Source organism: Salvelinus sp. IW2-2015, linkage group LG1 (genome assembly GCF_002910315.2).
Source record: "Salvelinus sp. IW2-2015 linkage group LG1, ASM291031v2, whole genome shotgun sequence".
In the NCBI taxonomy this organism is placed as follows: domain Eukaryota; kingdom Metazoa; phylum Chordata; class Actinopteri; order Salmoniformes; family Salmonidae; genus Salvelinus; species Salvelinus sp. IW2-2015.
The window spans coordinates 45,102,343-45,117,130 of record NC_036838.1 but is presented as its reverse complement, the minus strand read 5'-3'; the positions used below and the strand labels follow the sequence as shown (position 1 = coordinate 45,117,130).

Here is a 14,788-nt window from a genome sequence, read left to right as displayed (position 1 = left end):
TGAAATTACATCATCATTTTTTTATAAATATGTGCTTTGGCATGTTGCTATTGTTGCCAATCGATAGGCAACTTCGATATCTGGGAAGCATTCAAATTTAGGAAAGACCCCCTGAGCGCTGCACTACTACTTGGGCAGTGTCCAGACCAGAGGAGGCTGGTGGGAGAAGCTATAGGAGGACGGGCTCATTGTAATGACTGGACCGGAATACATTTAATGTTGTCAAACACATCAAACATTTGGAAAGTTTGGAAACCCCGTTTGACTCCTTTCCATTCAACTGCCGCGGTTCCGAGGAAAGGCAATTTACCATTTTCTCACAGAGAATAATATTATGTGAAAAAGTCAATACCCCCCGGTGTGTCACAGTAGTAAAGAGAAACCAGTGTATTTCTCAACAACTGTCCCCTGACAGGATCCCAGCTGGAAAGGACAACGAGGCTACTGAGGTTAGAGCCTTGCGCCTCATACAAAGATGTAATGTAGGCAGCAGCATATAGCCATTTGTCAATGCATGTGAATAAAAAGTCTATATTCTCCTATCAGCCCTATTTGTATAAAACCAAAGAACAGAAGAACTGCTAAGCACTGAATACTATGGATGACAAATCACAATGGCAGGTAGCGGCAGGTAGCCTAGTGGTTAGAGCATTGGGCCAGTAACCGAAAGGTTGCTAGATCAAATCCCTGAGCTGACAAGGTAAAAATCTGTCGCTCTTTAGTTAAATAATAGTCAAATTTAAAAAAACAGCACACATGGACCTCGCCCAATAATGAAGACAAGTTCAGTATGCCAAGGAAGTTAGTCATACGGGGAGGGGATGTTAAAAGCATAGCAATTATGTTTCTCTCTTTGAAAACCCAGGCCAGGATTTAGCCACCATTCAAGCTTTCCAGTCCTTATCGCCTGTCATCAGAACTGGAGGGGAAGTGAAGTTTACACTGTCATGAGGAGGCTGCCCTCTGTATGCTGTCAGATGCCTGTTACTGTCCCTGCAGGCCAGGCCAGGCTCCGTTGACCTCAGTGACTATCCACTGACTGTGCATTGAGAATAACTACCGGGTCTGTGAGTACCAGTCTGTTGAGTGAGGCCAACAGTAGCTAAACAGCCTCTTCAGAACAGCACAATGACAAAAACAAAATCCCACTATACAATAAGTGAACTGCCAACCACCAAGGCAACTGCCAACTACCAACCACCAAGTCAACTGCCAAACACCAGGTAAACTACCAACCACCAAGTCAACTGCCAACCACCAAGTCAACTACCAACCACCAAGTCAACTGCCAAACACCAGGTAAACTACCAACCACCAAGTCAACTGCCAAACCACCAAGTCAACTGCCAACCAGCAAGTCAACTACCAACCACCAAGTCAACTGCCAAACACCAAGTCAACTACCAACCACCAAGTCAACTGCACCACCACCATTGTATTTAAGGCTGAATGTGATGCCTTGTGGCAATATAGATATTTGTATCTTCCCCAAGACCCCTGTTATAAAAAGGGTTATGGAGAGTTCTGGGAAAGGGATAATTGTAACTGATGGGTTACATTTAAAGGGGTTAAGGTTACTGGATGTAGGATCCACCACTGTACTGGGCTCACAGTGAATTTGAATAATAGTGTGTTTTACTGTCTGTTCATAAGTCCAACACAGCAAGAAGATCTAGAGGGATCATGGTTCCTGTCTTACTACTGCATGTTTGGAGAGATTGTAGGTATTTAAAATAATCTGCCGTTAACAACAGCAAAAAAAGAAACGTCCTCGCATTGTCAACTGCATTTATTTTCAGCAAACTTAACATGTGTAAATATTTGTATGAACATAACAAGATTCAACAACTGAGACATAAACTGAACAAGTTCCACAGACATGTGACTAACAGAAATTGAATAATGTGTACCTGAATAAAGGGGGGATTAAAATCAAAAGTAAGAGTCAGTATCTGGTGTGGCCACCAGCTGCATTAACTACTGCAGTGCATCTCCTCCTCATAGACTGCACCAGATTTGCCAGTTCTTGCTGTGAGATGTTACCCCACTCTTCCACCAAGGCACCTGCAAGTTCCCAGACATTTCTGTGTGGAATGGCCCTAGCCCTCACCCGCCGATCCAACAAGTCCCAGATGTGCTCAATGGGATTGAGATCTGGGCTGGCCATGGCAGAAAACTGACATTCCTGTCTAGCAGGAAATCATGCACAGGACGAGCAGTATGGCTGGTGGCATGTCATGCTGGAGGGTCATATCATGATGAGCCTGCAGGAAGGGTACAACATGAGGGAGGAGGATGTCTTCCCTGTAACGCACAGCGTTGAGATTGCCTGCAATAGCAACAAGCTCAGTCCGATGATGCTGTGACATACCGCCCCAGACCATGACGGACCCTCCACCTCCAAATCGATCCTGCTCCATGGTACAGACCTCGGTGTAATGCTCATTCCTTCGACGATAAACGCAAATCCGACCATCACCCCTGGTGAGACAAAACCGCGACTCGTCAGTGAAGAGCTCTTTTTGCCAGTCCTGTCTGGTTCAGCGACGGTGGGTTTGTTCCGTTGTTGCCGGTGATGTCTGGTGAGGACCTGCCTTACAACAGGCCTACAAGCCCTCAGTCCAGCCTCTCTCAGCCTATTGCGTACAGTCTGAGCACTGATGGAGGGATTGTGCATCCCGCAGGTGTGATGTTCGGATGTATGGATCCTGTGCAGGTGTTGTTACACGTGGTCTGCCACTGCGAGGATGATCAGCTGTCCGTCCTGTCTTCCTGTAGCGCTGTCTTAGGCTTCTCACAGTACGCACATTGCAATATATTGCCCTGGTCACATCTGCGGTCCTCATGCCTCCTTGCAGTATGCCTAAGGCACGTTCACGCAGATGAGCAGGGACACCGGGCATCTTTCTATTGGCGTTTTTCAGAGTCAGTAGAAAGGTCTCCTTGGTGTCCTTAAGTTTTCATAACTGTGACCTTAATTGCCTACAGATTTTGTCATCATTTAGAAGACAACAAGTAATTATTCATAAAATGAATCAATAGAGTCTTGAACTTGTACAAGCTGGCTGGCTATCATAATTTTGTTTGACTGTTTTCCATCTAAAAATCCCTTGCTATAATGTGTGTTTTTCTGAGCCTACCACAGCCATTTCCTATGGGGCTATTGTGTAACGGCTCTCGTCGAAAGGAGTGGACCAAAGTGCAGCGTGGAAAGTGTTCATGATTTTCATTGTCAAAAAACACTCAAACAAAATAACCAAAGTGAAAAAACGAAAGCGCACAGTTCTGTAAGGCAAACAAACTATACAGAAAACAAGATCCCACAAAACCCAAATAGAAAATGACAACTTATATATGATCCCCAATCAGAGACAACGCTAGACAGCTGCCTCTGATTGGGAACCACACTCGGCCAAAACACAGAAATAGAAAACATAGAATGCCACCCAAATCACACCTGACCTAAACCAAATAGAGAGAAAAAAAGGCTCTCTAAGGTCAGGGCGTGACAGTACCCCCCCCCAAAGGTGCGGACTCGGCCGCAAAACCCGACTCTATAGGAGAGGGTCCGGGTGGGCATCTATCCTCGGTGGCGGCTAAGGTTCGGGACGTAGCCCCGCTCCGCACGCTGATCCTCCGCTCCGTGGAACCGGACCGTGGATCATCCCGGAGGCTCTGGACTGGGAACCCCGCCGGAGGCTCTGGACTGGGAACCCCCCGGAGGCTCCGGACTGGGGACCGTCACGGAGGCTCCGGACTGGAGACCGTCGCCGGAGGCTCCGGACTGGGGACTGTCGCCGCAGGTTCCGGACAGGGGATCCACACTGGAGGCTTCGTGCCATGGATCATCACTGCAGCTTCGTGCCATTGGATCATCACTGAGCCTCCGGCCATGGATCATCACTGGAGGCTTCGTGCCATGGATCATCACTGGAGGCTTCATGCCATGGATCATCACTGTAGGCTTCGTGCCATGGATCATCACTGGAGGCTTTGTGCCATGGATCATCACTGGAGGCTTCGGGCCATGGATCATCACTGGAGGCTTCGTACGTGGAGCCGGAACAGGTCTCACCGGACTGAGGAGACGTACTGGAAGCCTGGTACGTGGAGCTGCCACAACGCGTACTGGCTGGATCCCACTTTAGCTCGTGGAGTGTGAAGAGCTGGCACAGGACGCACTGGGCTATGAAGGCGCACTGGAGGCTTAGTGGGTAGAGCCGGCGCAGGATATACTGGGCCGTGGAGGCGCCTGGAGGTCTGGAGCTTAGAGCTGGCACAATGCGTCCTGGCTGAATACCCCCTGTAGCACGACAAGTGCGGGGAGCTGGAACAGGCCGCACTGCGTTGTGCTGGTGAACTGGGGAAACCGTGCGTAGAGCTGGCGCAGGATATCCTGGGCCGAAGAACGCACCGGAGACCAGGAGGGCTGAGCCGGCACTATCTGTCCTGGCTGAATGACCACTCTAGCACGGCACACTGCGGAGAGCTGGAACAGAGCGCACCGGGCTGTGAATGGCTGTGAATGTGACATATTGTTTTAGGTGGGCACCTGCAAACCATGTTAATGGTTCTCATGGTCATGTGTGTTGATTTGTACCAAAGGATTTAGCTGTAACGTCCATCTGCTAACATTTATCACTACGTAAGGTCTCTGGGAGGAGACCAGTGAAATGCGTACTTCTAGCCCTGGTTTGTGTTGTAACAAGGATATTTAGACTAGTTTTAATCTCAAGAATATGACTGCCTGGTGAAAACGTATTTCATCATATCCTATTTTATTGACAGAGCTTCTAGGCTCTTATCTTTCACGTATGATATGTTGAAGAACAAACTGTGTCTTTGCATAATATGATGATGTGTGTGTGTGTGTGTGTGTGTGTGTGTGTGTGTGTGTGTGTGTGTGTGTGTGTGTGTGTGTGTGTGTGTGGTGTGTGTGTGTGTGTGGTGTGTGTGTGTGTGTGTGTGTGTGTGGTGTGTGTGTGTGTGTGAGTGTGAGAGAGAGAGAGAGTTGGGGAAGACATTTAAAGGAACTCAATGACTTTCAATTCTAAATGTAGATCCCCCAATCCTCATTTGTGAAGACACAGTGAATGAGCTAGAATCTGTAGAATAGCCCGAGTAGGCTAAATGTGGAGTAGCTTGAAGCCCTTTGAGCTTAACTGCGGTGTCTATACAAAGGACCCAATGTAGGCTAATGTCAGGAGGAGGATGTAACCTAATAAAGCGACTATCAGTAACAGTAAACAATGCCATTATAATGTATTTTTAACTCAAATGTTGACATTTCTCATTGCTTATCCAGCTACTACCTTCATGGTTTCTTCATGGAGAACTGCAACACCACCGCCAGCAATCATAATTGAAGATGTTTCTCAAGTAATTGCAGTGATACCACAATAATAAGTCAATTATGTCTGTCAAGTCACTCTCTAAGAAACGGGAGTGGCTTGGTTGAGGGGCGTGCTCCAGTAATGTAGCCTACCTTTTCACTAAACCCGCCCCAACATCGGCAGTCTGGTGCATGCAGTGTAGCCCACCATAGTTGTCTGTCTGTAGCCTACAACTGGCCCCTCTCTCTGCAGTATGCATGTTCGCCAGGGGATCCGCGAACCGCTCACGACCCAACGCACGTTACCGGTGAGAAACCCCCCAGCAACCAAGAGTCAAGCATAATCGATTTGGATGTGGCAGATGCACAAGCACTTGAGAATTGGAATACGTTGGAAAGCCCGAGCGACCGGAGCAGCTGTGTGCAAGAGGAATACTTGTATTCGGGGGTGTTGCTCTCTACTTAACGTGGACAATCATGCATGTGCTGTTTTGGGGACTAGGGTTTCTGCTATTTCTCCCTGACGTTTTGAATGTAGTGTTATCCACGGAGAAATCGCTATTGAATTCAAGAAAAGGTAAAGTATTTCGACCTGCCCCAAAAACGTTTTTACCCTGTGATGTGTTATTTTGTAACCGGCAGATGGAGAATGAATGACTTTTTTCAGGATCAGCAAAGCACATGATTTACAATACATGTATAATGGTCTTATGTTTCTTGAATGGCTTCATTTCACAGGGCAAACGTAATTAACTCATATAACATTATTATTATTGTTATTATTTATTATCATTGCTTATGCTATAGCCGTTAAACCATGGCTTTTTTCACCAGCTAAAGTGTCTGAGCAGCTTGGCGCATACGAGATTGTAACTCCGGCGCGAGTGAATGAAGCCGGTGACAACTTTCCCACGAGCGTGCACTTCAAAAGGAAACGGCGGAGTGTGGACGATATCCCTGGCAACGCCTCTGATCAATGGGACTCTCCAACAATCCATTACAAAATATCTGCTTTCGGACAGAGCTATCACCTCAACCTGACACTCGAGTCCGGATTTATTGCTCCGCTATACACTGTGACAGTACTAGGAGCACTTACCGATAGTAACATAACGGATTTCACACCGGAGGTGGAGGCGGAGGAGGATACGGAGTATCAGCATTGCTTCTATAAAGGAYATGTGAATGCTCAAACGGAGCACACCGCAGTCATCAGTCTCTGCTCTGGATTGGTGAGTCCAAGCACGTTGAGTAGCCCTCCCTTCATACAGTGTGCTAGAATGTTTCTCTAGTCTGCACTATGATAGGCGCACATGTTGTATGACTAGATATGATACTGTAATGCCAATTGTTTACTATGTAGCTGTTCACATAATAATACTATGGCAACATGAGAACATTAGGGGAACCTTTCCCTGGCAACGGAGTGCATTTCTACTTCTGCACAAAGCGTGCCTGTCCAGTTTTGTGGATTTGTGTTCAACATGCAATTGGTGACTGTTAGTGAGAATAAGGCATTATGTTAGCTCTTGTATCCCTGACAATCTAAAACGAGCTGCTTAGATAAATCACGTCGAGACTCGAACATAGAAGTCCTCTCTCGTGCTCATCCACTTCATCCATCATTCACTCTGCATGCATGCTCCTCCGGTCGCTGGTGACGTCCTACGCACAATAGTGAAGAGGGAGCGCCAGTGGTGCTGACGTCATCACGATTCAGTCCGACTCCGAACATAATCTCCATGCATGCATGACGTTGTGGAGTAGAAGCAGTGGTGGAAAAGTACCCATTTGTCATACTTGAGTAAAAGTAAAGATACCTTCATAGAAAATTACTCAAGTAAAACTTAAAGTCACCCAGTAATATACAAATTGAGTAAAAGTCTAAAAGACCATCATTGTAAATAAGAATTTGTTCTTGTAAACAAGAATTTGTTCTGACTTGCCTAGTTAAATAAAGCATGATAAAAAATTATATATATTATTTGGTTTTAAGTATACCTAAGTATCAAAAGTAAATGTAATTGCCCAAATATACTTAAGTACAAAAGTAAAAGTATACATTATTCCAAATTCCTTATATTAAGCAAACCAGACGGCACCATTTTATTTTTGTATTTAATTACAAACAAATCATGCATGTTTAGTGAGTCTGCCAGATCAGAGGCAGCAAGGATGACCAGGGATGTTCTCTTGATAAGTGTGTGAATTGGACAATGTTTCTGTCATGCTAAGCATTCAAAATGTAATGAGTACTTTTGGGTGTCAGGGGAAAATATATGGAGTAAAAAGTACAGAATTTTCTTTAGGAATGTAGTGAAGTAAAAGTAAAAGTTGTCAAAAATATAAATAGTAAAGTAAAGTACAGATACCCCCCAAAACGACTTCAAAGTATTTTTACTTAAGTACTTTACACCTCTGAGGAGAAGTCCCCTAGGGATACTTACAGATTGATAACAGTTATTAACTAACTGCCTGATGTGAACATCATTGACGTCATCACAAATCAAACAAATGGGGCTTGCCTGCACCGTAGGCCTAGTTGGTATGCTTGTGGATATCATTTCACATTGAAAGAAAGCAAAGTTAATGTTGTTCTGGGTGTGATTCAGGCCAATAAAATGCACTGTTAAAAGTTGAAAATTATTAAGCATTTATAGTCTATTTATTCATACATCCAAGGACTTGTAAGTTGCTCTGGACCTAGTCACAGGGAAACAGTCAGAAGTAGGTATATGCACACTGATAAATTATGAATCATATCCACTTACCATGAATAAACCACTTTCTCATTTCAATTCCACTTTGCATTTTAATATTACATGAGTCATCATCCTCCGTCATAATGAGAGTGGCTCCCACAACTAAATCAATACTTAGTGTTGTCATTATACAGTATCTTGTTTACATGTGAGCACAATGGTGAATATTCCCGATGGTCATTACATTTAGCATACCTACAGTATATTTATGAGATTCCCTTTTCCCTAATTTGAGGTGGTTTCAATCTCATACATAAACAATGAAATGCATTTTCATGGAGAATAAGGTTCACTCTGGGCCACCCTATTGGTCGGTAGCATTACCCAGTGCAGCATTGTCCAACTCAATCTAAATTAGAAATGAGTGCTGTTTCCACATTGCTTAGCTTTGTACTTTGCTTGTCTGGTGTATCTTTGACCTCCAAGTTCGCTAGTAGTGCAGCCTGTGCTTTGTGAAATGCAACAAGGCTTCCACCAAGTCTACCAACTGTGCCAAGAAACAAACAATAATAGTTGCATTGTTTTCTGATAAGCATCATAGGCCTCATTCTTCTCCTTTTCCCTATCTTTTTCAGGGACCATTTTACTAATATGCATGCAAATACATTTATTTCAACACATTCTCATCAAATGAATAGCTGTGTAAAAAAGACTAGCCAATGGGGCCCTGGCAAGGAGCATTTCAACTAATCTTTGCTTTGGACTGTGTCCATGCAGTACGAATCCACGCTCCAATGTTACTGCAGTTATTTCAAACAATTCTGATTCCTCCTTTTTTATCCCCCTCAGCTTGGCACTTTCAGGTCACCAGAAGGGGAGTTTTTTGTGGAGCCCCTTCACAGCTACAATGGAGAACACTATGAAGAAGAACACACCAAACCTCATATTGTGTACAGGAAGAAGGCCCCCAAGAAAGAGGCAGCCAGGGAGGACACTGCTTGTGACACATCAGGTACAATGAAATTATGAGAGGAGAGATGCAATGGAGATTTTTATTCTGATGATTTATTTTGAGAGAGAGCGCGAGAGAGAGAGCAGAGCGCGAGAGAGCTGAGTCAGTTTCATTACGTAAGCCATTTGATCAGCTGACAGACTCAACCTTCACCTGGTGTCTGATGGCTGGAGTGGAGAGGAGAAGAGAGAGGATGGGACTCCCTGTTGAGAGCTGCTAAATGTGTAAACAAATGTGTGTGTGTGTCTCAGTCTGCCTGATAACACACCCCTCGTTATCCAGACTAACAAGTTCACACAGACATAAGCAAGGAAGGATAATAATTGTCTCTCAATTACAGTATTATATCCCAAAAGTTCAGTATATGATTCGCAATAGGAACTTATTATAGTCATTTTACAATTACAGTCATGACCAATGACCATACTACTGTGCTTGTTTAGACTTTGGTGTAAAGCAGTGGCATCATTTTGCTCATAGAACTGAGGAAACACAGTAAAAACGGTTTGAAGTTGTGAATGAATGTTGCAAATCAAATCTTATTGGTCACATGTGTCACGATCTATCACAAGGATGACGCTGGAGAGACGAAGCAGGTACGGGGAGTAACATTTAATAAATAACGGACATGGAACGAGACATAAACAGCTTAGCAAACAGAAAAACAATCAATGCAGAAGCRGGGAACAGAGCTGGGGAACTGACACATATAGGGGAGGAAATGAACAGGTGATAAGAGAGTCCAGGTGAGTCCAATAACGCTGATGCGCGTGACRAGGAAAGGCAGGTGTACGTGATGGATGGCAGGAGTGAGTGATGCAAGGCATTCTGGCGCCCTCAAGCGCCAGGGGGAGGGGAAGAGCGGGAGCAGACGTGACAACATGCAGATGTTATTGTGAGTGTAGCGAAATGCTTATGCTTCTAGATCCGACAGTGCAGCAGGTAATATCTAACAATTCCACAACAAAACCCAATATCTAACAAATTCCACAACAAAACCTAATACACACAATCTAGTAAAGGAATGGGATAAGAATATGTAAGTATAAAATATATGGATGAGCAGTGACAGAGCGGCAATAGATAGTAAAGAATAGATAGTGAAGGATACAGTATACATTATATACATATGAGATGAGTAATGCGAGATATGTAAACATTCTTAAACTGACATTATTAAAGTGACTAGTGTTCCATTTATTAAAGTGGCCAATGATATCAAGTCTGTAGGTAGGCAGCCGCCTCTCTGTGCTAGTGGTGGCTGATTATGGCCTTGAGATAGAAGATGTTTTTCAATCTCTGTCCCAGCTTTGATGCACCGGTACTGACCTCGCCTTCTGGATGGAAACGGGGTGAACAGGCAGTGACTCGGGTGGTTATTGTCCTTGATTATCTTTTTTGCCTTCCTGTGACATCAGGTGTTGTAGGTGTCCTGGAGGGCAGATAGTTTGCCCCTGGTGATGCATTGTGCAGACCGCACCACCCTCTGGAGAGCCTTGCGGTTGTGGGCGGTGCAGTTGCCGTACCAGGCGGTGATACAGCCCAACAGGATGCTCTCAATTGTGCACCTGTAAAAGTTAGTGAGGGTTTTCAGGTGACAAGCCACATTTTTTCAGCCTCCTGAGGTTGAAGAGGCACTGTTGCACCTTCTTCACCACACTGTCTGTGTGTGTGGACCATTTCAGTTTGTCGTTGATATGTACACAGAGGAACTTAAAACTTTACACCTTCTCCACTGCTGTCCCGTCGATGTGGATAGAGGGGTGCTCCCTTTGCTGTTTCCTGAAGTCCACGATCATCTCTTTTGTTTTGCTGCCATTGAGTGAGAAGTTATTTTCCTGACACCACACTCTGAGGGCCCTCACCTCCTCCCTGTAGGCTGTCTTGTCATTGTTGGTAATCAAGCCTACCACTGTTGTGTCGTCTGCAAACTTGATGATTGAGTTGGAGGCGTGCATGGCCATGCAGTCATGGGTGAACAGGGAGTACAGGAGGGGGCTGAGAATGCACCCTTGTGGGGCCCCACTGTTGAGGATCAGCGGAGTGGAGATGTTGCTTCCTACCTTCACCACCTGGGGGCGGCCCGTCAGGAAGTCCAGGACCCAGTTGCACAGGGCAGGGTCAAGACCCTGGGTCTCAAGCTTAATGATGAGTTTGGAGGGTACCATGATGTTGAATGCTGAGCTGTAGTCAATGAACAGCATTCTTACATAGGTATTCCTCTTGTCCAGATGGGATAGGGCAGTGTGCAGTCTGATGGCGATTGCATCGTCTGTGGACCTATTGGGGCGGTAAGCAAATTGAAGTGGGTCTAGGGTGACAGGTAGGGTGGAGGTGATATGATCCTTGACTAGTCTCTCAAAGCACTTCATGATGACAGAAGTGAGTGCTACGGGGCGATTGTCATTTAGTCCAGTTACCTTAGCTTTCTTGGGAACAGGAACAACGGTGGCCATCTTGAAGCATGTGGGTACAGCAGACTGGGATAGGGATTGATTGAATATGTCCGTAAACACACCAGCCAGCTGGTCTGCACATGCTCTGAGGATGCGGCTAAACACACAGTCTTTGGCAGCGGACCGCGTCGGTGGCACTGCATTGTCCTCAATGCACGCAAATTAGTTTTACATTTTTCTGGATGCAAGACGTCGATGTCCGCGACGGTGCTGGTTTTCTTTTTGTAATCCGTGATTGCCTGTAGACCCTGCCACATACGTCTCGTGTTTGAGCCGTTGAATTGCGACTCCACTTTGTCTCTGTACACTTTGCTTGTTTGATTGCCTTACGGAGGAAATAACTACACTGTTTGTATTCTGCCTTATTTCCAGTCGCCTTGCCATGATTAAATGCGGTGGTACGTGCTTCCAGTTTTGCGCAAATGGTTTTAAGTCACAGTGGGTACAACATCTCCTATACACTTCCTTATAAACTCGCTCACCGAGTCAGCGTATATGTCAATGTTATTATCTGAGGCTACCCGGAACATATCCCAGTCGACGTGATCGAAGCACTCTTGAAGCGTGGAATCCGATTGGTCAGAACAGCGTTGGATAGACCTAAACACAGGCGCTTCCTATTTTAGTTTCTACCTACAGGAGGGGAGCAACAAGATGGAGTCATGGTCAGATTTGCCAAAATGAGGGTGGGGGAGGGCCTTGTATGCATTGTGGAAGTTAGAATAGCAATGGTCGAGCGTGTTACTCGCTCGTGTACAGCAATCGATATGCTGATAGAATTTAGGTAGCCTTGTTCACAAATTAGCTTTGTTAAAATCCCCAGCTACAATAAATGCAGCCTCAGGATATATGGTTTCCAGTTTGCATAAAGTCCAGTGAAGTTCCTTCATGGGCAGATATAACAATTTATGAGTGGTTCTTTAGTGACTGACATACAGTATCTGAAAGTCAATGTAAATGTAACCAGTCATTCTTATGATCTCACCATCCTTCAGTCAAACACATTGTGGCACAGGAATTTCACATGAACAACTGATTACACAGAGTTGTATGCAGATGCTATGCACACCACAAAGCAGTATGTCCAAAAAGTCAGAGGTTATTCAAGTTTTCAAGTGCAAAGGGCAGGATATTGATGCATTTTATGTCTAATTTCCTGTAACTGGGTACTTTTTCAGCTCATGCACAGGACAACCATTTTGGAAGTTCTTCCTAGTATCGCCGAATCTCAGTTTATTTCTACAAGTTCCTGTTGACTCTTGTACTTCCTGTGATCATTTGATAAGAAAACACGATAGGCACACTACCATGAAGACAATGTGTAAATTGTATTGTAGGAAAGTGATGCCAACTTCAAACATTTAAGTATTAATTACTATGAAAATAAATCTGAATGATGTTGAGTAATATGCAAGACATTTCACTGCTCATAGGTGTGTGTGTGTGTGTGTGTGTGGTGTGTGTGTGTGTGTGTGTGTGTGTGTGTGTGTGTGTGTGTGTTGTGTGTGTGTGTGTGTGTGTGTGTGTGTGTGTGTGTGTGTGTGTTGTGTGTGTGTGTGTTACATCCCAGATTTTATGACCTGAAAATTTATTTGAGTTCATATATGTTTTTGAAAAAGTGGGGATGAAAACAGTGGCTTGCGAAAGTATTCACCCCCCTTGGCATTTTTTCAATTTTGTTGCCTTACAACCTGTAATTAAAATAGATTTTTTTGGGGGGGGGTTGTATCATTTGATTTACACAACATGCCTACCATTTTGACGATGCAACATATTTTTTTATTGTGAAACAAACAAGAAATAAGACAAAAAAACTGAAAACTTGAGCGTGCATAACTGTTCACCCCCCCAAAGTCAATACTTTGTAGAGCCACCTTTTGCAGAAATTACAGCTGCAAGTCTCTTGGGGTATGTCTCTATAAGCTTGGCACATCTAGCCACTGGGATTTTTGCCCATTCTTCAAGGCAAAACTGCTCCAGCTCCTTCAAGTTATATGAGTTCGCTGGTGTACAGCAATCTTTAAGTCATACCACAGATTCTCAATTGGATTGTGGTCTGGGCTTTGACTAGGCCATTCCAAGACATTTAAATGTTTCCCCTTAAACCACTCAAGTGTTGCTTTAGCAGTATGCTTAGGGTCATTGTCCTGCTGGAAGGTGAAGCTCCGTCCCAGTCTCAAATCTCTGGAAGACTGAAACAGATTTCACTCAAGAATTTCCCTGTATTTAGCACCATCCATCATTCCTTCAATTCTGACCAGTTTCCCCTGTCCCTGCCGATGAAAAACATCCCCACAGCATGATTCTGCCACCACCATGCATCACTGTGGGGATGTGGTTCTCGGGGGGGTGAGAGGTGTTGGGTTTGCGCCAGACATAACGTTTTCATTGATGGCCAAAAAGCTTMATTTTAGTCTCATCTGACCAGAGTACCTTCCTTCTATATGTTTGGGGAGTCTCCCACATGCCTTTTGGCAAACACCAAATGTGTTTGCTTATTTTTTTATTTTCTGGCCACTCTTCTGTAAAGCCCAGCTCTGTGGAGTGTACTGCTTAAAATGGTCCTATGGACAGATACTCCAATCTCCCCTGTGGAACCTTGCAGCTCCTTCAGGGCTATCTTTGGTCTCTTTGTTGCCTCTCTGATCAATGCCCTTCTTGCCTAGTCCGTGAGTTTTGGTGGGCGGCCCTCTCTTGGCAGGTTTGTTATGGTGCCATATTCTTTAAAAATGTTTATAATGGATTTAATGGTGCTCCATGGGATGTTCAAAGTTTCTGATATTTTTTTATAACCCAACCCTGATCTGTACTTCTCCACAACTTTGTCCCTGACCTGTTTGGAGAGCTCCTTGGTATTCATGGTGCCGCTTGCTTGGTGGTGCCCCTTGCTTAGTGGTGTTGCAGACTCTGGGGCCTTTCAGAACAGGTGTATATATACTGAGATCATGTGACAGATCATGTGACACTTTGATTGCACACAGGTGGACTTGATTTAACTAATTATGTGACTTCTGAAGGTAATTGGTTGCACCAGATCTTATTTAGGGGCTTCATTGCAAAGGGGGTGAATACATATGCACCCACCACTTTTCCGCGGGGGGGGGGTTCATTCTTTTTTTTCTCATTTCACTTAACCAATTTGGACTATTTTGTGTATGTCCGTTACATGAAATTCAAATAAAAATCCATTTAAATTACAGGTTGTAATACAACAAAATAGGAAAAACTTCAAGGGGGATGAATACTTTTGCAAGGCACTGTATAAAACATTGTGCAAGCTTTTACA

At 44.6% G+C, this 14,788-nt stretch overlaps 1 protein-coding gene across 1 annotated transcript in view; it reads left to right on the top strand.

The window, feature by feature from the left end:
* Positions 1 to 5,531: 5,531 nt before the first annotated feature.
* adamts9 (ADAM metallopeptidase with thrombospondin type 1 motif, 9) overlaps positions 5,532 to 14,788 on the top strand; it is a 43,021-nt gene continuing 33,764 nt past the window's right edge. Inside the window, 3 exon segments of the mRNA XM_023993893.2 lie at positions 5,532 to 5,909; positions 6,167 to 6,564; positions 8,884 to 9,046. Of these exon segments, the coding sequence (XP_023849661.1) occupies positions 5,810 to 5,909; positions 6,167 to 6,564; positions 8,884 to 9,046 (661 nt within the window). The 5' untranslated portion in view covers positions 5,532 to 5,809.